The 27,849-nt window shown below is 50.7% G+C and overlaps 1 protein-coding gene across 1 annotated transcript; it reads right to left on the reverse strand.

The window, feature by feature from the left end:
* Positions 1-14,936: 14,936 nt before the first annotated feature.
* LOC141241384 (E3 ubiquitin-protein ligase TRIM7-like) lies at positions 14,937-19,430 on the reverse strand. The gene is made up of 2 exons (XM_073668755.1): positions 16,211-19,430; positions 14,937-14,953 (listed from the first exon to the last, which is right to left on the reverse strand). The coding sequence occupies exon 1, from the start codon at positions 19,200-19,202 to the stop codon at positions 17,433-17,435; it is 1,770 nt and encodes a 589-aa protein (XP_073524856.1). The 5' UTR covers positions 19,203-19,430; the 3' UTR covers positions 14,937-14,953; positions 16,211-17,432.
* Between the last annotated feature and the right edge of the window lie 8,419 nt (positions 19,431-27,849).

A 27,849-nucleotide genomic window follows, 5' to 3' on the forward strand; every position in this document is an offset into this window, starting at 1 on the left:
CCCGGCGAAGGGCCGCACCCAGGTTTGCAGCATTGTCGCACACGGCCTTCCCTGGTTTCAGGTCCAGTGGAGACAACCATTCATGAAATTGGTTCTCCAGAGCTGACCACAACTCCTCAGCTGTGTGACTCACATTTCCCAGACATTTCAATGTAAAAACCGCCTGATGACGTTGAGCCCTACTGCCAGCATAGTAAGGAGGTGTGCAGGATCCCTTCTGCGCAGTTAGAAAGCTTGTGGCATGACCAGACAGGCTTTGGGTGCAGGTGGAAGACCGAGAGGAGGTTGAGGAGGCAGAAGCAGTGGAGGAAAAATGACATAAAGAGGATTGACGCACAACTCGTGGGGACGGCAAGACTTGGACAGCAGCCCCTTGTCCTGTTGTCACCATAGTTACCCAGTGCCCAGTCAGCGACATGTAACGCCCCTGTCCATGCCTACTCGTCCAAGTGTCTGTGGTGAAATGCACCCTGTCACACACAGAGTTTCTCAAAGAAGCGGTGATGTTGTGTGCGACATGCTGGTGGAGCGCAGGCACACCTTTCTTTGAGAAGTAGTGCCGACTGGGCATCTGGTACTGGGGCACTGCGACGGACATAAGGTCTCGAAAATCCTCTGTGTCCACCAGGCGGAAAGGCAGCATTTCTGTAGCCAAGAACTTGCAGATGGTGAAATTCAACCTCTTAGCTTTCTCATGGCTAGGAGGAAATGGTCTTTTACTTGTCCACATCTGAGGGACCGAGGGCTGGCTATTGTGCTTAGACGGGGTTGATAAGGGTGTCCCCGGCAAACTGCCGGTCTGTGAGGAAGATGCAGGCGGACATGTTAGGTTGCCTTGATCCAAAGGTGGTGCTATCGATGTCGGACAGCGCTCAAGACCAGCTGGTGTTACCACCTCCAAAGAAAATGATGACCTGCCAATCACGCTGGCTGTTGCGGGTAAAGAGGTGGCAGGTCTGCGCCCCAAAACAGGTGTGACTGCTGTCCCCCCAGTCACAGAGGATGAAGAGGCCGCGGATGCACAAGATATGGCAGACGGTGGTTGGCCCGGCCGGCTAGACTGCATTGTAGCACACTGAGCTTCCCACTGCAACTTATGCTTCATGTCCATGTGCCGGTTCATGCATGAAGTACTCAAACTATGTATTTTTTGGCCTCTACTTAGCTTTTGCTGACAAATGTTACAGATAACACGAGTTGGGTCATCTTTATCGATCTGAAAAAATGCCCAGGCTATGCAAGGCTTAGCACCCATGCGACCTGAAGAGCCACCACGACTTGTGGTGAGAGGCAGAGTTGTGTTTGAGGATGCAGTTGTTGACGTGCTTCCAGTACTACGTCTCTGTCCAGGAAGGCGCAACCTGACCTCGTCGTCACTAGCATCTTCCTCCACCTCCTCTGCTGACCTCATCTCTTGGCTGACTGTGGGTTGACAGTAAGTGGGATCTCCGACCTCATCATCATCACCCTGTGCGTTATCACACCCGTCGTCCTCAGAGCCAACCTGTTCCTGCCCTGACAAAAAACTAAAGTTGTCGCTCCAATCAGGTATTTGAGTCTTATCATCGTCTTCCTCATTGTCTCCACCAACAGGAGTTACAGTTTGGGAATGAGGGTCTACATTATGGTCAGAACCTTCTGCGTCTGGTCCTGGATCCGACTCATAAAGATTCTGGGCATCAGTGCAGATCATTTCCTCGTCTGGATTCACAGAAGCGCTGGAGTCGACCTCTGATTCCCAGGCTATAGTATGAGTAAACAGCTCTGCAGACTCAACCATCTGTTCTACCTCATACTCAGACGGGCAGCTGGAGATTTGGGAGCTGTGAGGAAGCAAGTGCGATTGGGTGACACCTTTGAGGACTGGAGTATTTGTGATGTTGAAGTTGATGTGGAGGAGAGCCCACTTAAAGGAGCACTTGATATCCGTTGAAGCACCTGCTGTTTTTGTGCCTCATCTGGAATTTGTAGCGATTGGCGTGGCCGTAAGAAAGGGATCTTATCACATTGTCCGCTAAAAGAAGTAGACATTTTAGTTTGGCTGGAAGATGGTCTTTCTTCTGCACCTACCCCACGGACACAACCTTTTTTCCCCTTCCCAACACGCCTATTCCCCTTTCCACCAGCAGCAGGCCTTTTTCCACTCATTTTGGTGGTTAACTAATTCACAACTCTGGAGTTGTTTGCACAAAAAAACAATGGATGGTAACCGAGCAGAGCTGAGTGGCCAAACTGTGGTATTAGGCCAAAACTATTGGCTGGGTTAGATGCAGAAAAAAATTATTTTTAATTTGCAACCTGATGGAGGTCAGTATAGATGGACTAATAGACCAAGTCCCACACACCGCTAGAAGCCCAAATATTTTTTCAGAGCTAGATGCAGAAAAAAATTATATTCAATTTGCAACCTGCTGGAGGTCAGTATAGATGGACTAATAGAACAAGTCCCACACACCGCTAGAAGCCCAAATATTTTTTCAGAGCTAGATGCAGAAAAAAATTATATTCAGTTTGCAACCTGATGGAGGTCAGTATAGATGGACTAATAGAATGATGCTATGCCCAAAAGATTTTACTTCACTAGGTGCAGTAAAAAAATTGGTATTCTATACACAGGTGGTATATCTTGCAGCACAGATAGGCTACTCCACTGACTAACACACTCTGCAATAGGCCAAAAAGGATTAGCTTTGCTAGATTCAGCCAAATGCTGTGAAAAAAAACTTGCACAGCACTGGCACAGACCTGCCTGGCAAAAACTGATAGGAACTGATGTAACCTAGTCCTGAAAAGGACTGCAATTACAATTAGTCTTTACTCCCACAACCTATCTATTTAAGAGCACAGACCTGCCTGATAAAAGTCATAGGAAATGCTGTAACCTAGTCCTTAAAAGGACTGCAATCACAACTATTCCCTACTCCCAAGCTATCTGTAGATTTGTGCGAAAATTGGCTTGAAATTAACAAGGTATAGCGCACACAGCAACAGCGGTGCCGTCTAACACGCAGCTGCAGCAGTGAGAAAATGGTGGCGACGGGGAAAATGGCTTGGTCTTATAGGGCAAGGACATGTGACATACACTGCCAATCACACATGCCCTTGCTTGTGTGAAAAAAAGCACTTCGCTCCGTGTGTGCGCTGCTGATAGGCTGACAGATTGCACCTCCCCACTGCAAATGCGGGAAAGAGAAAAAAAAATGGAGATCTTCATTGTTCCTGCAGAGATCCATCCCCTGCCCCTCCCCCCGCCCCGCTGTACACTCAAACTGCGTATTAACATTAATTTTCATCATTACTGAGAAAAAATCCAGTTATGATTTTGGTGCACGAACAGTTATCGAACATAACCTCGAACAGCCGAATTTTTCTCAAATTGTTCGTGTTCGCCGAACGGCTCGAACACCGCCCAAAACAGCTCGAATTTGAGATTGGCGAACAGTTCGAGTAGAACAACGCTCATCTCTAATAAAGACCCCAGACCAGACCCCCATGTATAAAAACCCCAGACCAGACCCTCCGTATACAGACCCCAGACCAGACCCCGTGTATAAAGACCCCAAACCAGACCCCCATGTATAAAGACCCCAGACCAGACCCTCCGTATACAGACCCCAGACCTGACCCCCTGTATAAAGGCTCCAGACCAGACCCTCCGTATACAGACCCCAGACCAGACCCCCCTGTATACAGACCCCAGACCAGACCCCCCTGTATAAATACCCCAGACCAGACCCCCCTGTATAAAGACCCCAGACCAGACCCCCCTGTATACAGACCCCAGACCAGACCCCCCTGTATACAGACCCCAGACCAGACCCCGTGTATAAAGACCCCAAACCAGACCCCCATGTATAAAGACCCCAGACCAGACCCTCCGTATACAGACCCCAGACCTGACCCCCTGTATAAAGGCTCCAGACCAGACCCTCCGTATACAGACCCCAGACCAGACCCCCCCTGTATACAGACCCCAGACCAGACCCCCTGTATAAATACCCCAGACCAGACCCCCCTGTATAAAGACCCCAGACCAGACCCCCCTGTATACAGACCCCAGGTCAGACCCCCTGTATAAAGACCCCAAACCAGACCCCCCTGTATACAGACCCCAGACCAGACCCCCTGTATAAAGACCCCAGACCAGACCCCCATGTATAAAAACCCCAGACCAGACCCTCCGTATACAGACCCCAGACCAGACCCCCTGTATAAAGACCCCAAACCAGACCCCCATGTATAAAGACCCCAGACCACACCCTCCGTATACAGACCCCAGACCTGACCCCCTGTATAAAGGCCCCAGACCAGACCCTCCGTATACAGACCCCAGACCAGACCCCCCTGTATACAGACCCCAGACCAGACCCCCTGTATAAAGACCCCAGACCAGACCCCCCTGTATAAAGACCCCAGACCAGACCCCCCTGTATACAGACCCCAGACCAGACCCCCCTGTATACAGACCCCAGACCAGACCCCCATGTATAAAGACCCCAGACCAGACCCTCCGTATACAGACCCCAGACCTGACCCCCTGTATAAAGGCTCCAGACCAGACCCTCCGTATACAGACCCCAGACCAGACCCCCCTGTATACAGACCCCAGACCAGACCCCCTGTATAAATACCCCAGACCAGACCCCCCTGTATAAAGACCCCAGACCAGACCCCCCTGTATACAGACCCCAGGTCAGACCCCCTGTATAAAGACCCCAAACCAGACCCCCCTGTATACAGACCCCAGACCAGACCCCCTGTATAAAGACCCCAGACCAGACCCCCATGTATAAAAACCCCAGACCAGACCCTCCGTATACAGACCCCAGACCAGACCCCCTGTATAAAGACCCCAACCAGACCCCCATGTATAAAGACCCCAGACCACACCCTCCGTATACAGACCCCAGACCTGACCCCCTGTATAAAGGCCCCAGACCAGACCCTCCGTATACAGACACCAGACCAGACCCCCCTGTATACAGACCCCAGACCAGACCCCCTGTATAAAGACCCCAGACCAGACCCCCCTGTATAAAAACCCCAAACCAGACCCCCATGTATAAAGACCCCAGACCAGACCCTCCGTATACAGACCCCAGACCTGACCCCCTGTATAAAGGCTCCAGACCAGACCCTCCGTATACAGACCCCAGACCAGACCCCCCTGTATACAGACCCCAGACCAGACCCCCTGTATAAATACCCCAGACCAGACCCCCCTGTATAAAGACCCCAGACCAGACCCCCCTGTATACAGACCCCAGGTCAGACCCCCTGTATAAAGACCCCAAACCAGACCCCCCTGTATACAGACCCCAGACCAGACCCCCTGTATAAAGACCCCAGACCAGACCCCCATGTATAAAAACCCCAGACCAGACCCTCCGTATACAGACCCCAGACCAGACCCCCTGTATAAAGACCCCAAACCAGACCCCCATGTATAAAGACCCCAGACCACACCCTCCGTATACAGACCCCAGACCTGACCCCCTGTATAAAGGCCCCAGACCAGACCCTCCGTATACAGACCCCAGACCAGACCCCCCTGTATACAGACCCCAGACCAGACCCCCTGTATAAAGACCCCAGACCAGACCCCCCTGTATAAAGACCCCAGACCAGACCCCCCTGTATACAGACCCCAGACCAGACCCCCCTGTATACAGACCCCAGACCAGACCCCCATGTATAAAGACCCCAGACCAGACCCTCCGTATACAGACCCCAGACCTGACCCCCTGTATAAAGGCTCCAGACCAGACCCTCCGTATACAGACCCCAGACCAGACCCCCCTGTATACAGACCCCAGACCAGACCCCCTGTATAAATACCCCAGACCAGACCCCCCTGTATAAAGACCCCAGACCAGACCCCCCTGTATACAGACCCCAGGTCAGACCCCCTGTATAAAGACCCCAAACCAGACCCCCCTGTATACAGACCCCAGACCAGACCCCCTGTATAAAGACCCCAGACCAGACCCCCATGTATAAAAACCCCAGACCAGACCCTCCGTATACAGACCCCAGACCAGACCCCCTGTATAAAGACCCCAACCAGACCCCCATGTATAAAGACCCCAGACCACACCCTCCGTATACAGACCCCAGACCTGACCCCCTGTATAAAGGCCCCAGACCAGACCCTCCGTATACAGACACCAGACCAGACCCCCCTGTATACAGACCCCAGACCAGACCCCCTGTATAAAGACCCCAGACCAGACCCCCCTGTATAAAGACCCCAAACCAGACCCCCATGTATAAAGACCCCAGACCAGACCCTCCGTATACAGACCCCAGACCTGACCCCCTGTATAAAGGCTCCAGACCAGACCCTCCGTATACAGACCCCAGACCAGACCCCCCTGTATACAGACCCCAGACCAGACCCCCTGTATAAATACCCCAGACCAGACCCCCCTGTATAAAGACCCCAGACCAGACCCCCCTGTATACAGACCCCAGGTCAGACCCCCTGTATAAAGACCCCAAACCAGACCCCCCTGTATACAGACCCCAGACCAGACCCCCTGTATAAAGACCCCAGACCAGACCCCCATGTATAAAAACCCCAGACCAGACCCTCCGTATACAGACCCCAGACCAGACCCCCTGTATAAAGACCCCAAACCAGACCCCCATGTATAAAGACCCCAGACCACACCCTCCGTATACAGACCCCAGACCTGACCCCCTGTATAAAGGCCCCAGACCAGACCCTCCGTATACAGACCCCAGACCAGACCCCCCTGTATACAGACCCCAGACCAGACCCCCTGTATAAAGACCCCAGACCAGACCCCCCTGTATAAAGACCCCAGACCAGACCCCCCTGTATACAGACCCCAGACCAGACCCCCCTGTATACAGACCCCAGACCAGACCCCCCTGTATACAGACCCCAGACCAGACCCCCTGTATAAAGACCCCAGACCAGACCCCTCTGTATAAAGACACCAGACCAGACCCCCCTGTATGCAGACCCCAGACCAGACCCTCCGTATACAGACCCTAGACCAGACCCTCCGTATACAGACCCCAGACCAGACCCCCCTGTATAAAGACTCCAGACCAGACCCCCCTGTATAAAGACCCCAGACCAGACCCCCCTGTATACAGACCCCAGACCAGACCCCCCTGTATAAACACCCCAGACCAGACTCCCCTGTATAAAGACCCCAGATCAGACCCCCATGTATAAAGACCCCAGACCAGACTCTCCGTATACAGACCCCAGACCAGACCCCCCTGTATAAACACCCCAGACCAGACTCCCCTGTATAAAGACCCCAGACCAGACCCCCATGTATAAAGACCCCAGACCAGACCCTCCGTATACAGACTCCAGACCAGACCGCCATGTATAAAGACCCCAGACCAGATCCTCCGTATACAGACCCCAGACCAGACCCCCTGTATAAAGACCCCAGCCCAAACCCCCCTGTATAGAGAACCCAGACCAGACCTCCCTGTATACAGACCCCAGACCAGACCCCCTGTATACAGACCCCAGACCCTCCGTATACAGACCGCAGACCAGACCCTCTGTATACAGACCCCAGACCAGACCCCCTGTTTAAAGACCCCAGACCAGACTCCCCTGTATACTGACCCCAGACCAGACCTCCTGTATACACACCCGACCAGACCCCCTGTATACAGACCTCAGACCAGACCTCCTGTATGCAGACCCCAGACCAGATCCCCTGTATGCAGACCCCAGACCAGACCCCCTGTATACAGACCCCATACCAGAACCCCTGTATACAGACCCCAGACCACACCTCCCTGTATACAGACCCAAGACCAGACCCCCTGTATACAGACCCCAGATCCCCCTGTATGCAGACCCCAAACCAAACCCCCCTGTATACAAACCTCAGACCAAACCCTCCTGTATACAGACCCCCCTTTATACAGACCCCAGACCCGACCTCCCTGTATAAAGACCCCAGACCAAACGTCCTGTATACCGACCCCAGACCAGACCCCTGTACAAAGACTCCTCTCTGTACAGACCACAAAATTCCCCAATATACAGACCCCAGACCAGACTTTCCAGTATACAGATCACACCCCACTGTATACAGACCCAAAACCAGATACCCTGTGTACAGACCTCAGTCCAGACTCCCTGTATACAACCCCAAAAAAACAAACAAAAAAACCCCGGAATACTTAGGGGAATAAAATAAGAGCAAAATCTTGTCACTTCTAACCTGACGAGAGGTCCCCTTTATAGAGCTTGTGCAGATCAATACTAGAGCTGTGTGTGTATCATACTGCATATAGGTGACTGAGGGGGACTTCATACCATGTATAGGGGGCTGCGGGGGCATTATAACATGTATAGTGGGATGTGGGGCATCATACTGTATGGGGAGTTGTGGGGGCATCATATTGTAGAGGGGGCTGTAGGGGCATCATACTATGTATAGGGTCATCATACTGTATGGGGAGTTGTGGGGGCATCATACTGTACAAGGGGCTGTAGGGACATCATACATGAATAGGGGGAGGTGGGGTCATCATACTGTATGAGGAGCTGTGATTGCATCATACTGTATGGGGAGCTGTTAAAGTATTATACTGTATGAAGAGTTGTGGGAGCATCATACTGTATAGGGGCTGTGAGGCATCATACTGTACCGGGGGCTATAGGGCCATCATACCGTGTATAGGGGGAGGTGGGATCATCATACTGTATGGGAGTTGTGGGGGCAGCATACTGTATAGGGACTGTGGGGGCATCATAACATGTATAGGGGGAGGTGGGGCCTTCATACTGCATGGGGAATTGTGGTATCATACTGTATAGGGGGCATCATACCATATATAGGGGAGGTGGGGTCATCATACTGTATGGGGAGTTGTGGGGGCATCATACTGCATACCATGTACAGGGGCATCATACTGTATGGGGAGTTGTGGGGCATCATACTGCACATAGGGCTGTGGGGGTATCATACCATGTATGGGGACATCATACTGTATGGGGAGTTGTCAGGCATTATACTGTATGGGGAGTTGTGGGGCATCATACTGTATGGGGAGTTGTCAGGCATTATACTGTATGGGGAGTTGTGGGGCATCATACTGTGTGGGGAGTTGTGGGACATCATACTGTGTGGGGAGTTGTGGGACATCATACTGTGTGGGGAGTTGTGGGACATCATACTGTGTGGGGAGTTGTGGGACATCATACTGTATGGGGAGTTGTCAGGCATTATACTGTATGGGGAGTTGTGGGGCATCATAATGTGTGAGGAGTTGTGGGACATAATACTGTGTGGGGAGTTGTCAGGCATTATACTGTATGGGGAGTTGTGGGGCATCATACTGTGTGGGGAGTTGTGGGACATCATACTGTGTGAGGAGTTGTGGGACATAATACTGTGTGGGGAGTTGTGGGACATCATACTGTCCTTCTTTTATATTTTTTCGCAGTTAGGTCTGAGAGTGTCCCTTTGTATCTCCTCTGCGCTGGTCAGGGGAACGTAGGACTTACATGCAGGCAGCACTGTTGGACCCCGTGAACCAGCTATCAGTGTAATTATGGGGATCTCTGTCTGTATGTAATAAAGGGGTACACACAAATTGTCCCTCTGCCTTTATGTTGTGGACATCTCTGTCTTCTCTGCAGGACGTCTCTGTCTTCTCTGCAGGACGTCTCTGTCTTCTCTGCAGGACGTCTCTGTCTTCTCTACAGGACATCTCTGTCTTCTCTGCAGGACGTCTCTGTCTTCTCTACAGGACGTCTCTGTCTTCTCTGCAGGACGTCTCTGTCTTCTCTACAGGACGTCTCTGTCTTCTCTGCAGGACGTCTCTGTCTTCTCTGCAGGACGTCTCTGTCTTCTCTACAGGACGTGTCTGTCTTCTCTGCTGGACGTCTCTGTCTTCTCTGCAGGACGTCTCTGTCTTCTCTGCAGGACGTCTCTGTCTTCTCGGCAGGACGTCTCTGTCTTCTCTGCAGGACGTCTCTGTCTTCTCTGCAGGACGTCTCTGTCTTCTCTGCAGGACGTCTCTGTCTTCTCTACAGGACGTCTCTGTCTTCTCTGCAGGACGTCTCTGTCTTCTCTGCAGGACGTCTCTGTCTTCTCTACAGGATGTGTCTGTCTTCTCTGCTGGACGTCTCTGTCTTCTCTGCAGGACGTCTCTGTCTTCACTGCAGGACGTCTCTGTCTTCTCGGCAGGACATCTCTGTCTTCTCCGCAGGACGTCTCTGTCTTCTCTGCAGGACGTCTCTGTCATTTCCAAAATAACAATCAATCATAAGATGAGTTCTTTTTTATTTGTTCTCCTCGTGTTTGTGTGCCTTCCTCCGGGAATGTAGATTGTGAGCCCCAATGGGGACAGTGATGATGTCTGTACAGCGATGTTCCCATTCAGGATACCTTTGCACGACCCCGGTCCGATTATTGGACGCCGGAGCTGCGAGTCTTTGTACTCGGCTCTGTGTTACTCTATATTATCTCTGTCGTTGGGTTACACTGGGATTTTGGCCATGTGAATAGGGTCACACTGTGACCCCCAGGGCGTCGCCACAAGCAAGGTGCAAAAGTTTTGGAACTTTTTTTTGGCACCTCACTTGTCACAATGGCATGTCCGCCCCTGGGCAGAATAGTGACCGCAGCTTTGGTTGTGACTGGAGACAGTGATGGCACATTATACACCACACGCGGCTGCACTTTATTACATTACTGTTTATTATGGTGGAGGCCGCGACACAAACACAGGAGGCGGAATAAGCACAGCGATAAAATGATGGATACACAGACAGCGGAGGCGTCCGGGTACACGGATGTGATGAGCCACCACAGTCTCACCATGTGCAGATCTCTGATTGCTGTCAGTGAATGCAAACGTCCTTGTGTAATATCTCTTAACAGCTGAGGGTTTGTTACAATGTATCAGTTCAGATGATCCTCTGTGAGCAGAACTATAGGGGGCAGAGTCTTGTGCTGATGGTGTGTCTTGCTCATGGAGGATTGTCCCCATCAGTGGGCAATTAAGTTTCCAAGCAACAGGCTGAAATAAATTCTGCTTTATATTAAAGTTTATAAACCACAATGCTCCTGGTATTCAGTCCATGTACCTTGATAAACAGTTCCCCCCACAGCCCCCCCACACACAGTATGATGTCCTCACAGCCCCCCACACAGTATGATGTCCTCACAGCCCCCGACACAGTATGATGTCCTCACAGCCCCCACACACAGTATGATGTCCTCACAGCCAACAACACACTATGGTGTCCTACTAGCTCCCCCACACAGTATGATGTCCTCACAGCTCCCCCACACAGTATGATGTCCTCACAGCTCTCCCACACAGTATGATGTCCTCACAGCTCCCACACACAGTATTATGTCCTCACAGCCCCCCACACAGTATGATGTCCTCACAGCCCCCACACAGTATGATGTCCTCACAGCTCCCCCACACAGTATGATGTCCTCACAGCTCCCCCACACAGTATGATGTCCTCACAGCTCCCCCACACAGTATGATGTCCTCACAGCTCCCACACAGTATGATGTCCTCACAGCCCCCGACACAATATGATGTCCTCACAGCTCCCACACACAGTATTATGTCTTCACAGCTCCCTGACATAGTATGATGTCCTCACAGCCCCCGACACAGTATGATGTCCTCACAGCTCCCTGACATAGTATGATGTCCTCACAGCCCCCGACACAGTATGATGTCCTCACAGCCCCCACACACAGTATGATGTCCTCACAGCCAACAACACACTATGGTGTCCTACTAGCTCCCCCACACAGTATGATGTCCTCACAGCCCCCACACAGTATGATGTCCTCACAGCCCCCACACAGTATGATGTCCTCACAGCTCCCCCCACACAGTATGATGTCTTCACAGCCCCCCACAGAGTATGATGTCCTCACAGCTCCCCCACACAGTATGATGTCTTCACAGCCCCCCACACAGTATGATGTCCTCACAGCTCCCCCCACACAGTATGATGTCTTCATAGCCCCCCACACAGTATGATGTCCTCACATCTCCCCCCACACAGGATGGTGTCCTCACAGCCCCCCACACAGTATGGTGTTCTCACAACCCCCCACACAGTATGGTGTTCTCACAGCCCCAGACACAGTATGAAGTCCTCACAGCCCCCCCCAAAGTATGATGCCCTCACAGCACCCACACAGTATGATGCCCTCACAGCACCCACACAGTATGATGTCCTCACAGCACTCTCTACACACAGTATGATGTCCTCACAGCACTCTCTACACACAGTATGAAGTCCTCACAGCCCCCCACACAGTATGATGTCCTCACAGCCAACAACACACTATGGTGTCCTAACAGCCCCCCACACAGTATGATGTCCTAACAGCCCCCCACACAGTATGGTGTTCTCACAGCCCCAGGCACAGTATGATGTCCTCACAGCCTCCCCCCTCCCCCCACAGTATGATGCCCTCACAGCACCAATACAGTATGATGTCCTCACAGCCCCTCACACAGTATGATGTCCTCACAGTACATTCCTCCACACACAGTATGATGTCCTCACAGTACATTCCCTCCACACACAGTATGATGTCCTCACAGTACATTCCTCCACACACAGTATGATGTCCCCACAGTACATTCCCCCCACACACAGTATGATGTCCCCACAGTACATTCCCCCACACACAGTATGATGTCCCCACAGCCCCCCCACACAGTATGATGTCCTCATAGCCCTCCACACATTATTATGTCCTCACAGCCCCTCACACAGTATGATGTCCTCACAGCCCCCCCACACAGTATGATGTCCTCACACCCCTCACACAGTATGATGTCCTCACAGCCCCCCCCCACACAGTATGATGTCCTCACACCCCTCACACAGTATGATGTCCTCACAGCCCCTCACACAGTATGATGTCCTCACACCCCTCACACAGTATGATGTCCTCACAGCCCCCCCCACACAGTATGATGTCCTCACACCCCTCACACAGTATGATGTCCTCACAGCCCCTCACACAGTATGATGTCCTCACACCCCTCACACAGTATGATGTCCTCACAGCTCCCCCCACACAGTATGATGTCCTCACAGCCCCCCCACACAGTATGATGTCCTCACAGCCCCCCACACAGTATGATGTCCTCACACCCCTCACACAGTATGATGTCCTCACAGTCCCTCACACAGTATGATGTCCTCACACCCCTCACACAGTATGATGTCCTCACAGCTCCCCCCACACAGTATGATGTCCTCACAGCCCCCCCACACAGTATGATGTCCTCACAGCCCCTCACACAGTATGATGTCCTCACAGCCCCCCACACAGTATGAAGTCCTCACAGCCCCCCACACAGTATGATGTCCTCACAGCCAACAACACACTATGGTGTCCTAACAGCCCCCCACACAGTATGATGTCCTAACAGCCCCCCACACAGTATGGTGTTCTCACAGCCCCAGGCACAGTATGATGTCCTCACAGCCTCCCCCCTCCCCCCACAGTATGATGCCCTCACAGCACCAATACAGTATGATGTCCTCACAGCCCCTCACACAGTATGATGTCCTCACAGTACATTCCTCCACACACAGTATGATGTCCTCACAGTACATTCCCTCCACACACAGTATGATGTCCTCACAGTACATTCCTCCACACACAGTATGATGTCCCCACAGTACATTCCCCCCACACACAGTATGATGTCCCCACAGTACATTCCCCCACACACAGTATGATGTCCCCACAGCCCCCCCACACAGTATGATGTCCTCATAGCCCTCCACACATTATTATGTCCTCACAGCCCCTCACACAGTATGATGTCCTCACAGCCCCCCCACACAGTATGATGTCCTCACACCCCTCACACAGTATGATGTCCTCACAGCCCCCCCCCACACAGTATGATGTCCTCACACCCCTCACACAGTATGATGTCCTCACAGCCCCTCACACAGTATGATGTCCTCACACCCCTCACACAGTATGATGTCCTCACAGCCCCCCCCACACAGTATGATGTCCTCACACCCCTCACACAGTATGATGTCCTCACAGCCCCTCACACAGTATGATGTCCTCACACCCCTCACACAGTATGATGTCCTCACAGCTCCCCCCACACAGTATGATGTCCTCACAGCCCCCCCACACAGTATGATGTCCTCACAGCCCCCCACACAGTATGATGTCCTCACACCCCTCACACAGTATGATGTCCTCACAGTCCCTCACACAGTATGATGTCCTCACACCCCTCACACAGTATGATGTCCTCACAGCTCCCCCCACACAGTATGATGTCCTCACAGCCCCCCCACACAGTATGATGTCCTCACAGCCCCTCACACAGTATGATGTCCTCACAGCCCCCCACACAGTATGATGTCCTCACAGTACATTCCCCCACACACAGTATGATGTCCCCACAGTACATTCCCTCCACACACAGTATGATGTCCCCACAGTACATTCCCTCCACACACAGTATGATGTCCCCACAGTACATTCCCCCACACACAGTATGATGTCCTCATAGCCCTCCACACATTATGTCCTCACAGCCCCTCACACAGTATGATGTCCTCACAGCCCCCCACACAGTATGATGTCCTCACAGCCCCTCACACAGTATGATGTCCTCACACCCCTCACACAGTATGATGTCCTCACACCCCTCACACAGTATGATGTCCTCACAGCCCCCCACACAGTATGATGTCCTCACAGCCCCCCACACAGTATGATGTCCTCACAGCCCTTCACATATGGTATAAAGGTACTCACTGCCCCTCACACACAGTATGATGGCATCACAGCCCTTATATACAGTATGATGTCCTAAAAGCCATACAAAAGGTATGATGTCCTCACAGCCCTCCAAACAGTATGATGCCCTCGCAGCCCCCACACAGTATGATGTCCTCACAGCCCTCCCTACATACGGTATGATGTCCTCACAGTGCCCCACACACATGGTATGATGGTCATCACATATGGTATGATGGTCCTCATAGCCCCCTATATAAGGTATGATGTCCTCACATACCCCCAAACAGTATCATGTCCACACTGCACTCCCTACACACAGTATGACAGTCCTCACAGCCCCTCACACACGGTATGACAGTCCTCACAGCCCCTCACACACGGTATGACAGTCCTCACAGCCCCTCACATTTGCTATGACAGTCCTCACAGCCCCTCACACACGGTATGACAGTCCTCACAGCCCCTCACACACAGTATGACAGTCCTCACAGCCCCTCACATTTGCTATGACAGTCCTCACAGCCCCTCACACACAGTATGACAGTCCTCACAGCCCCTCACATTTGCTATGACAGTCCTCACAGCCCCTCACATTTGCTATGACAGTTCTCACAGCCCCTCACATTTGGTATGACAGTCCTCACAGCCCCTCACACACGGTATGACAGTCCCCACAGCCCCTCACACACGGTATGACAGTCCTCACAGCCCCTCACACACAGTATGACAGTCCTCACAGCCCCTCACATTTGGTATGACAGTTCTCACAGCCCCTCACACACGGTATGACAGTCCTCACAGCCCTCACATTTGGTATGACAGTCCTCACAGCCCCTCACACACGGTATGACAGTCCTCACAGCCCCTCACATTTGGTATGACAGTTCTCACAGCCCCTCACACACAGTATGACAGTCCTCACAGCCCCTCACATTTGGTATGACAGTCCTCACAGCCCCTCACATTTGGTATGACAGTCCTCACAGCCCCTCACACACGGTATGACAGTCCTCACAGCCCCTCACATTTGGTATGACAGTTCTCACAGCCCCTCACACACGGTATGACAGTCCTTACTGCCCTCACATTTGGTATGACAGTCCTCACAGCCCCTCACACACAGAATGATGCCCTCATAGTCCCTCACACACGGTATAATGGTCCTCACAGGACCTCACATATGGAATAATGGTCCTCACAGCCCCCCACACACAATATGATGTCCTCACAGCCCTCCAAACAGTTTGATGTCTACACAGCCCTCCCCACATATGGTATGAACGTGTCCTCACAGCCCATCACACATGGTATGATGGTCCTCAGAGCTCCTCACACAGTATGATGGCCTTACAGCCCTCCCCACACACGGTATGAAGGTACTCAAAGCCCCCTATATACAGTATGATGTCCTCACAGACCCCCATACAGTATGATGTCCACACAGCCCTCCCCACACATGGTATTACAGTCCTCACTGCCCCTCACATATGGTATGATGGCCTCACAAGCCCTCACATATGGTACGATGGTCCTTACAGCCCCTTACACACAGTATGATGGCCTCACAGCCCCTCACATATGATATAACGGTCCTCACAGACCCTCACATATGGTATCATGGTCCTCACAGCCCATCACATATGGTATCATGGTCCTCACAGCCCCTCACACACAGTATGGTGTCCTCACAGCCTTCCCCACACACGGTATGAAGGTACTCACAGCCCCCTATATACAGTATGATGTCCTCACAGACCCCCATATAGTATGATGTCCACACAGCCCTCCCCACACACGATATTACAGTCCTCACTGCCCCTCACATATGGTACGATGGCCCTTACAGCCCCTCACACACAGTATGATGGCCTCACAAGCCCTCACATATGGTATAACAGTCCTCACACATGGTATGATGGGCCTCATAGCCCCTCACACATGGTATGAGGGTCCTTATAGCGCCTCACACTCAGTATGATGATCCTCACAGGCCCTTTATACACAATATGATCCCTGACAGCCCCCCACACAGTTTGATAGTCCTCACAGACCCTTATATACAGTATGAGCCCACACACAGACCCCTATATACAGAATGAACCCCCACATAGCCCCTCTATATATAGTATGAGCCCTCACATAGCCCCTCTATATACAGTATTAGCCCCCACATAGCCCCTCCACCACCTCTATATTCAACGTTATCTGCATCTCGGTGATTGGGATAACGGTGAAATCGGGATGCCGGGTGGAGAAGGACGGCCGCATAATGCAACCCGTGGGCCACTGTCTTCAGCCCTTCAGCTGTGGGCCGGATACGAACAGCCAGAGGGCCGGATGTGTCCCACGGGCTGCACTTTGCCCAGGTATGGTCATGAACACTCATGGCAGGAGACAGATGTGTTTGGAGCTGGTTATCTAGACTGATACACTGTAGCAAAGCTTTGCTGTGTCTAGTTATTCACTGGGACATCTGCTGCCATCCGTGACAACTCCTGGAAGAAAGTAATAGCAGTAATATTGGTTACCAGATGACCAATGCACCTCTCACTTGGGCACATGCCCAGCATTCCTTAATAGCTGTGCCCTGATATATAGCAGTGCCACGTTAATTAAGACAATGCAAACCTCTAACGCCCTCTACAGGCGACAGCCCCCCACTGGCCATGTAGCAACATGAGGTCCGCTGTTCTTCAGCATCATCCACGCCCCACCATGCGAATCCAACCAGAGTCTAAAGATGGCGTGAAGCGGTTTGGTGAAGGTGGCGTGGAAGGAGAACAGGTGTCGGGTGGGGTCACTCAGCTCGTAGAAGGACAGGTGACCCGCCTCATAGTCCAGGTAGATCCCGAAGCGCTGGCAGGTAAACTTATCCGGCAGCTTTATCTCCTTGCAGGCATGCATCACCGAGTACTGGTTGTTCCATTTGCACAAGCCCCATGATTTATTGTTACAGCCGATGTAGGAGCGGAAGCCTTTCCTGGCGACACTGGGATACGACATTCCCAGTCTCCAGTTCCCCCACTTACTTGTTTCCACCATCCAGAAGTGTCGTCCTGTGGAGAAGCTGGAGCTGCTTAACACCTGGTGGTCTTTGAACCTCTGTGGGGTCTTTGGCTTTGGTTCATGTGTTTCTACCCAATAAAAGGATTTCATATCTGGGAGGACCCGAATATTATTCCCAGCCGTGTCCTCATCCAGAAAGATTTCCGACTCCTCATTCATGAAGAGACCATTATGGGCAATGGTGACCAGCTCGGCAAAACCGGTGTGCAGAATTTCCGAGACCAGAGTTTTATCCGGATCGTGAGTAGCTCTAGAGTCCTGTTGGTGGTTATCACCATCAATGTCTTTTGCTTTCAATCCTTTGAGGAATGGGATTGGATCAGATGTGATACGCAACTCTTCGATGGTGGGCATCTGCTTGGATAACTCAACGTTCTTCACTTCCAAGTCCTTTAGAACGGAGATAGGATCAGACTTGGTACTCAGTTCATCAGTGGTGGTCATCTTCATGGACAACTCTTCCTTCTTAATTTCTAAACCATTGAGGACTGTGATAGGATCAGATGTGGTACACAGCTCTTCGATAATGGCCATCTTTTTGGACAACTTATCCTTCTTCACTTCCAGTTCGTGGATCTCCTCCTGACATGGTGCTGAAGCTTTTTCCACCTGCCTGGAGATCTCACTCAGGACTTTTTTCTCTAAAACTTCCATGTGTTTCCTCATGTCCTGAAAGACCACATTAACCTTCATGGCAAGACCATCGGCTTCCAGTTGAAGCAATTGACCATGTTTCTTTAGATCTTGGATTCTGTCTTCAGCTTCTGATCTTGATGACAACAGTTTCTCCAAGACATTGTTCAGCTCGTCCTTCATCGGAGTCTCATCGAGTGACTCCACTTGTTGTCCCCTGTTTTCGGCCATGCAATAAAGGCAGAGATAAGAGGAATCTTCCGCACAGTAATCTTCCAGCATCTTTTTATGGATGGAGCATCTTCTGACATCCATATTAAGGGTGGGGTTGGACACGACGTGTTCTGCAGACTTTGCGTGGACTCTCAGATCGTCGTGACATAGAGAAGCTTCACACAGAAGGCAGGATTTGATGTCAGGTACCGGAGAGTGAATACAGTAAGTGCAGACGGTGACAGATGCCTCCTCACCAGGCTGAGCAGATGGGGAGCCATGGATGACATCGCTCAAGGTCTGGTCCTTTCTCGGTGAGGAATTGGATTGCGTCTTGCAGTCAGGACACTTATAAACTCCGGCCGCCCCCAGCATCTCCAGCAGACGAGCAATGCACCCCCGGCAGAAGCTGTGTCCACATCTCAGCGATGAAGCTTCGTTACAAATGTCCAGGCAAAGCGAGCAGGTCAGCTCGTCCCTCCGATTGTCAGACGCCATCACCGATCACAGGAGGCCAGCAGAAGGTGTAGTGACACTCTTGGCAATAGTCTATCGTGTTTAGTTTGCAGCTGAGGCGGCGATGATTTGCAGATATCACGCTGGGAGGTCCTATGTCCACATCACCATCACGTGGCCCAGAATTCGCTGTAATAGTAGAGCTGGAGACAGGAAGGGATGAGGGAAGCCATTATTGTGTGCTGACGCAGGAGGGGTAGTCTGCGCAGCATCTGTCCATTAACTCCTTCGTGCCTGCTCAGAACATAGAAGCTTGAACAATCGTTTAGAATGTTCAGAAAAAAACAAAAGAAGTCGCGAATCTCAGGCCTCTCGGGTTTTGGCACGTCCTGGGTCCCCCGCCACTCTTTGTATTTCCCACTCTTGTGATTTCGACCTGATTCGTACTGAAAAAATTTCTTTCTAGTCTTGTAGCTGGAGTACCCCTTCAATTAAATACTATATAGAGTCACTAAATCGCATCTGTCAATACGTCACCAAATTTAGATAGCCAATAAATTGCCAAGAGTGTTAACCTGAGGAGTCCTCCACCACCACGACCATCTGAGAGTCTACACCACGTTGTGTCTAACCCCACCATTAATAAGGATGCCAGAAGATGCTCCATCCGTAAGAAGATGCTGGAAAGTTGCTTATCTCTGTCTTTATTGCATAGCCGAACACAGGGGACACCAGATGGAGTCACTAAATGAGACTCCAATGAAGAAGAAGGACACGTTGAACAATGTCTTGGAGGAACTGTGATCATCAAGATCAGACAGAATGCAAGATCTGATGAAACAAGGTCAACTGCTTCAACTGGAAGCCGAGGGTCTTTCGAAGAAGTTCAATGTGGACTTTCAATATCTGGAAGTTTTAGAGAAGAAAGTCCAGAGTGAGATCTCCAGGCAGGTGGAGAAAGCTTCCACCCTATGTCAGGAGGAGATCCAAGAACTAGAAGCGAAGAAGGATGAGCTGTCCAAAAAAAATGACCATCTTCGAAGAGCTTTGTACCACATCTGATTCTATCACAGTCCTTGATGGACTGGAAATGAAGGAGGATGAATTGTCCATAAAGATGACCACCATCGAAGAGCTGATCCTACCACAGTTCTTGAAGGACTGGAAGCAAAGAAGAAAGAGTTGTCCAAAAAGATGGCCACCATCGCACGGATATGTAAGAAATCTGAACGTACCTCAGTCCTCAAATTCCTGGAAGTGACGAAGGATGAGTTGTCCAAGAAGATGACCACTGCTGAGAAGTTTTGTACCACATCTGATAAAATCACAGCCCTCAATGGACTGAAACCAAAAGACATAGATGGTGATAACCACCAACAGCTGTTCACGATCCAGAAAAAGCTCTGGTCTCTGATTTTGCACACTGGTTGTGTCGAGCTGGTCACCATTGCCCATAATGGTCTCCTTATGAATGATGAGTCGGACAACTTTCTGGACGGGGACACAGCTGGGAATAATATCTGGGTCCTCCCAGACATGAAGTTCTTTTATTGGGTAGTGGCGCATGAACCAAATCAAAAGACCCCACAGAGGTTCAAAGACCACCAGGTGTTAAGCAGCTCCAGCTTCTCCACGGGACGACATTTCTGGATGGTGGGGAAACTGCAGACCGGGAATGAGGTAGCCCATTGTCACCAGGAAAGGCTTCTGCTCCTCCAATAAATCATGGGGCTGGTGCCGATGGAACACCAGTACTCGATGAAGAAAGTCTCCAATGCCGTACAGCCATAAATAACACCGTCATTAGTTGCCACCCGGGGTCCCGTCCCGCTCTGAGTCTTGGGTTTCTCCAATATTTCCACCATTACTTTCCCCCAGGGGTTGTCACGGACGGCAGCCGATGTCCCAGTGTATAACTAGGCACAGGAAAGGTTTGTTACAGTGTATCGGTCTAGACAACCTGTCTCCTGCCACGAGTTAATGTGTCAGTCAACTCAAAGAGTTTGCACTGAGACATTGTTACAAACCCTCAGCTGTTAGAGATATTGGACTCACTGTAACATCGTAAGACCCCCGACCATAATACTCCAGTATAATATAAAGTGTAGCAGAGTGCACTGTATAATCATCAGGCATCATACTCCGGTCACAACCAAAGCTGCAGTCAGTATTCTGCTGTTACATCGTGTCTCATCCTCCAGTCACCTCCAGAGCTGCAGTCACTATTCTGCTGTTACATTGTGTCTCATCCTCCAGTCACCTCCAGAGCTGCAGTCACTATTCTGCTGTTACATCAGGTCTTCTCCTCCAGTCACCTCCAGAGCTGCAGTCACTATTCTGCTGTTACATCGTGTCTTATCCTGCAGTCACCTCCAGAGCTGCAGTCACTATTCTGCTGTTACATCATGTCTCATCCTCCAGTCACCTCCAGAGCTGCAGTCACTATTCTGCTGTTACATCGTGTCTTATCCTCCAGAGCTGCAGTCACTATTCTGCTGTTACATCGTGTCTCATCCTCCAGTCACCTCCAGAGCTGCAGTCACTATTCTGCTGTTACATCGTGTCTTATCCTCCAGTCACCTCCAGAGCTGCAGTCACTATTCTGCTGTTACATCAGGTCTTCTCCTCCAGTCACCTCCAGAGCTGCAGTCACTATTCTGCTGTTACATCGTGTCTTATCCTGCAGTCACCTCCAGAGCTGCAGTCACTATTCTGCTGTTACATCGTGTCTTATCCTGCAGTCACCTCCAGAGCTGCAGTCACTATTCTGCTGTTACATCAGGTCTTATCCTCCAGTCACCTCCAGACCTGCAGTCACTATTCTGCTGTTACATCAGGTCTTATCCTCCAGTGACCTCCAGAGCTGCAGTCACTATTCTGCTGTTACATCGTGTCTTATCCTCCAGTCACCTCCAGAGCTGTACTGACTATTCTGCTGTTACATCGTGTCTTATCCTCCAGTCACCTCCAGAGCTGCAGTCACAATTCTGCTGTTACATCATGTCTTATCGTCCAGTCACCTCCAGAGCTGCAGTCACTATTCTGCTGTTACATCGTGTCTTATCCTCCAGTCACCTCCAGAGCTGCAGTCACTATTCTGCTGTTACATCAGGTCTTATCCTCCAGTCACCTCCAGAGCTGTACTGACTATTCTGCTGTTACATCGTGTCTTATCCTCCAGTCACCTCCAGAGCTGCAGTCACTATTCTGCTGTTACATCATGTCTTATCGTCCAGTCACCTCCAGAGCTGCAGTCACTATTCTGCTGTTACATCGTGTCTTATCCTCCAGTCACCTCCAGAGCTGCAGTCACTATTCTGCTGTTACATCAGGTCTTCTCCTCCAGTCACCTCCAGAGCTGCAGTCACTATTCTGCTGTTACATAGTGTCTAATCGTCCAGTCACATCCAGAGCTGCAGTCACTATTCTGCTGTTACATCATGTCTTATCCTCCAGTCACCTCCGGAGCTGCAGTCACTATTCTGCTGTTACATCAGGTCTTATCCTCCAGTCACCTCCAGAGCTGCAGTCACTATTCTGCTGTTACATCGTGTCTAATCGTCCAGTCACATCCAGAGCTGCAGTCACTATTCTGCTGTTACATCGTGTCTTATCCTGCAGTCACCTCCAGAGCTGCAGTCACTATTCTGCTGTTACATCAGGTCTTATCCTCCAGTCACCTCCAGAGCTGCAGTCACTATTCTGCTGTTACATCAGGTCTTATCCTCCAGTCACCTCCAGAGCTGCAGTCACTATTCTGCTGTTACATCGTGTCTTATCCTCCAGTCACCTCCAGAGCTGCACTCACTATTCTGCTGTTACATCAGGTCTTATCCTCCAGTCACCTCCAGAGCTGCAGTCACTATTCTGCTGTGACATCATGTCTTATCCTCCAGTCACTTCCAGAGCTGCAGTCACTATTCTGCTGTTACATCGTGTCTTATCCTCCAGTCAGCTCCAGAGCTGCAGTCACTATTCTGCTGTTACATCAGGTCTTATCCTCCAGTCACCTCCAGAGCTGCAGTCACTATTCTGCTGTGACATCATGTCTTATCCTCCAGTCACCTCCAGAGCTGCAGTCACTATTCTGCTGTTACATCGTGTCTTATCCTCCAGTCACCTCCAGAGCTGCAGTCACTATTCTGCTGTTACATCATGTCTTATACTCCAGTCACCTCCAGAGCTGCAGTCACTATTCTTCTGTTGATCGTGTCTTATCCTCCAGTCACCTCCAGAGCTGCACTGACTATGCTGCAGTTACATCATGTCTTATCCTCCAGTCACCTCCAGAGCTGCAGTCACTATTCTTCTGTTGATCGTGTCTTATCCTCCAGTCACTTCCAGAGCTGCACTCACTATTCTACTGTTACATCATGTCTTATCCTCCAGTCACCTCCAGAGCTGCAGTCACTATTCTGATGTTACATCGTGTCTCATCCTCCAGTCACCTCCAGAGCTGCACTCACTATTCTACTGTTACATCATGTCTTATCCTCCAGTCACCTCCAGAGCTGCAGTCACTATTCTGCTGTTGATCGTGTCTTATCCTCCAGTCACCTCCAGAGCTGCAGTCACTATTCTGCTGTTACATCGTGTCTTATCCTCCAGTCACCTGAACAGCTGCAGTCACTATTCTGTTGTTACATCGTGTCTTATCCTCCAGTCACCTCCAGAGCTGCAGTCACTATTCTGCTGTTACATCGTGTCTTAGCCTCCAGTCACCTCCAGAGCTGCAGTCACTATTTGGCTGTTACATTGTGTCTTATCCTCTAGTCACCTCCAGAGCTGCAGTCACTATTCTGCTGTTGATCGTGTCTTATCCTCCAGGCAGCCCCAGAGCTGCAGTCACTATTCTGCTGTTACATCGTGTCTTATCCTCTAGTCACCTCCAGAGCTGAAGTCACTATTCTGTTGTTACATCGTGTCTTATCCTCCAGTCACCTCCAGAGCTGCACTAACTATTCTGCTGTTACATTAGGTCTTATCCTCCAGTCACCTCCAGAGCTGCAGTCACTAGTCTGCTGTTACATCGGGTCTCATCCTCCAGTCACCTCCAGAGCTGCAGTCACTATTCTGCTGTTGATCGTGTCTTATTCTCCAGTCACCTCCAGAGCTGCAGTCACTATTCTGCTGTTGATCGTGTCTTATCCTCCAGTCAGCCCCAGAGCTGCAGTCACTATTCTGCTGTTGATCGTGTCTTATCCTCCAGTCACCTCCAGAGCTGCACTCACTATTCTGCTGTTACATCGTGTCTCATCCTCCAGTCACCTCCAGAGCTGTACTGACTATTCTGTTGTTACATCGTGTCTTATCCTCCAGTCACCTCCAGAGCTGCAGTCACTATTTGGCTGTTACATTGTGTCTTATCCTCTAGTCACCTCCAGAGCTGCAGTCACTATTCTGCTGTTGATCGTGTCTTATCCTCCAGGCAGCCCCAGAGCTGCAGTCACTATTCTGCTGTTACATCGTGTCTTAGCCTCCAGTCACCTCCAGAGCTGCAGTCACTATTTGGCTGTTACATTGTGTCTTATCCTCTAGTCACCTCCAGAGCTGCAGTCACTATTCTGCTGTTGATCGTGTCTTATCCTCCAGGCAGCCCCAGAGCTGCAGTCACTATTCTGCTGTTACATCGTGTCTTATCCTCCAGTCGCCTCCAGAGCTGCAGTCACTATTCTGCTGTTGATCGTGTCTTATCCTCCAGTCACCTCCAGAGCTGCAGTCACTATTCTGCTGTTACATTGTGTCTTATCCTCCAGTCGCCTCCAGAGCTGCAGTCACTATTCTGCTGTTGATCGTGTCTTATCCTCCAGTCACCTCCAGAGCTGAAGTCACTATTCTGCTGTTACATCGTGTCTTATCCTCCAGTCACCTCCAGAGCTGCACTAACTACTCTGCTGTTACATTAGGTCTTATCCTCCAGTCACCTCCAGAGCTGCAGTCACTAGTCTGCTGTTACATCGGGTCTCATCCTCCAGTCACCTCCAGAGCTGCAGTCACTATTCTGCTGTTGATCGTGTCTTATTCTCCAGTCGCCTCCAGAACTGCAGTCACTATTCTGCTGTTGATCGTGTTTTATTCTCCAGTCACCTCCAGAGCTGCAGTCACTATTCTGCTGTTGATCGTGTCTTATCCTCCAGTCAGCCCCAGAGCTGCAGTCACTATTCTGCTGTTGATCGTGTCTTATCCTCCAGTCACCTCCAGAGCTGCAGTCACTATTCTGCTGTTACATCGTGTCTTAGCCTCCAGTCACCTCCAGAGCTGCAGTCACTATTCGGCTGTTACATTGTGTCTTATCCTCTAGTCACCTCCAGAGCTGCAGTCACTATTCTGCTGTTGATCGTGTCTTATCCTCCAGGCAGCCCCAGAGCTGCAGTCACTATTCTGCTGTTACATCGTGTCTTATCCTCCAGTCGCCTCCAGAGCTGCAGTCACTATTCTGCTGTTGATCGTGTCTTATCCTCCAGTCACCTCCAGAGCTGAAGTCACTATTCTGCTGTTACATCGTGTCTTATCCTCCAGTCACCTCCAGAGCTGCAGTCACTATTCTGCTGTTACATTAGGTCTCATCCTCCAGTCACATCCAGAGCTGTAGTCACTATTCTGCTGTTACATCGTGTCTTATCCTCCAGTCACCTCCAGAGCTGCAGTCACTATTCTGCTGTTGATCGTGTCTTATCCTCCAGTCAGCCCCAGAGCTGCAGTCACTATTCTGCTGTTGATCGTGTCTTATCCTCCAGTCACCTCCAGAGCTGCACTCACTATTCTGCTGTTACATCGTGTCTCATCCTCCAGTCACCTCCAGAGCTGCAGTCACTATTCTGCTGTTACATCGTGTCTCATCCTCCAGTCACCTCCAGAGCTGCAGTCACTATTCTGCTGTTACATTGTGTCTTATCCACCAGTTACCTCCAGAGCTGCACTGACTATTCTGCTGTTACATCGTGTCTCATCCTCCAGTCACCTCCAGAGCTGCACTCACTATTCTGCTGTTACATCGTGTCTCATCCTCCAGTCACCTCCAGAGCTGCAGTCACTATTCTGCTGTTACATCGTGTCTTATCCTCCAGTCACCACCAGAGCTGCAGTCACTATTCTGCTGTTGATCGTGTCTCATCCTCCAGTCAGCCCCAGAGCTGCAGTCACTAGTCTGCTGTTACATCGTGTCTCATCCTCCAGTAACCTCCAGAGCTGCAGTCACTATTCTGCTGTCACATTGTGTCTTATCCTCCAGTCACCTCCAGAGCTGCAGTCACTATTCTGCTGTTACACCATGTCTTATCCTCCAGAGCTGCAGTCACTATTGTGCTGTTACATTAGGTCTTATCCTCCAGTCACCTCCAGAGCTGCAGTCACTATTCTGCTGTTACATCGTGTCTTATCCTCCAGTCACCTCCAGAGCTGCAGTCACTATTCTGCTGTTACATCATGTCTTATCCTCCAGTCACCTCCAGACCTGCACTGACTATTCTGCTGTTACATCGTGTCTTATCCTCCAGTCACCTCCAGAGCTGCACTGACTATTCTGCTGTGACATCATGTCTTATCCTCCAATCACCTCCAGAGCTGCAGTCACTATTCTGCTGTTACATCGTGTCTTATCATCCAGTCACCTCCAGAGCTGCGGTCACTATTCTGCTGTTACATTATGTCTTATCCTCCAGTCACCTCCAGAGCTGCACTCACTATTCTGCTGTTACATCGTGTCTTATCCTCCAGTCACCTCCAGAGCTGCACTCACTATTCTGCTGTTACATAGTGTCTCATCCTCCAGTCACCTCCAGTGCTGCAGTCACTATTCTGCTGTTACATCTTGTCTTATCCTCCAGTCACATCCAGAGCTGCAGTCACTATTCTGCTGTTACATCATGTCTTATCCTCCAGTCACCTCCAGAGCTGCACTCACTATTCTGCTGTAACATCATGTCTTATCCTCCAGTCACCTCCAGAGCTGCACTCACTATTTTGCTGTTACATCTTGTCTTATCCTCCAGTCACATCCAGAGCTGCAGTCACTATTCTGCTGTTACATCGTGTCTTATCCTCCAGTCACCTCCAGAGCTGCAGTCACTATTCTGCTGTTTCATCAGGTCTTATCCTCCAGTCACCTCCAGAGCGGCAGTCACTATTCTGCTGTTACACCAGGTCTTATTTTCCAGTCACCTCCAGAGCTGCAGTCAGTATTCTGCTGTTACACCAGGTCTTATCCTCATGTCACCTCCAGAGCTGCAGTCACTATTCTGCTGTTACACCAGGTCTTATCCTCATGTCACCTCCAGAGCTGCAGTCACTATTCTGCTGTTACACCAGGTCTTCTCCTCCAGTCACCTCCAGAGCTGCAGTCACTATTCTGTTGTTACATCGTGTCTTATCCTCCAGTCACCTCCAGAGCTGCAGTCACTATTCTGCTGTTACACCATGTCTTCTCCTCCAGTCACCTCCAGAGCTGCAGTCAGTATTCTACTGTTACATCATGTCTTATCCTCCAGTCACCTCCAGAGCTGCAGTCACTATTCTGCTGTTACATCGTGTCTTCTCCTCCAGTCACCTCCAGAGCTGCAGTCACTATTCTGCTGTTACATCGTGTCTTATCCTCCAGTCACCTCCAGAGCTGCACTGACTATTCTGCTGTGACATCATGTCTTATCCTCCAATCACCTCCAGAGCTGCAGTCACTATTCTGCTGTTACAT

Source organism: Phyllobates terribilis, unplaced genomic scaffold (genome assembly GCF_046119375.1).
Source record: "Phyllobates terribilis strain yellow unplaced genomic scaffold, ASM4611937v1 Scaffold_998__1_contigs__length_483029, whole genome shotgun sequence".
NCBI classification, from domain to species: Eukaryota; Metazoa; Chordata; class Amphibia; order Anura; family Dendrobatidae; genus Phyllobates; species Phyllobates terribilis.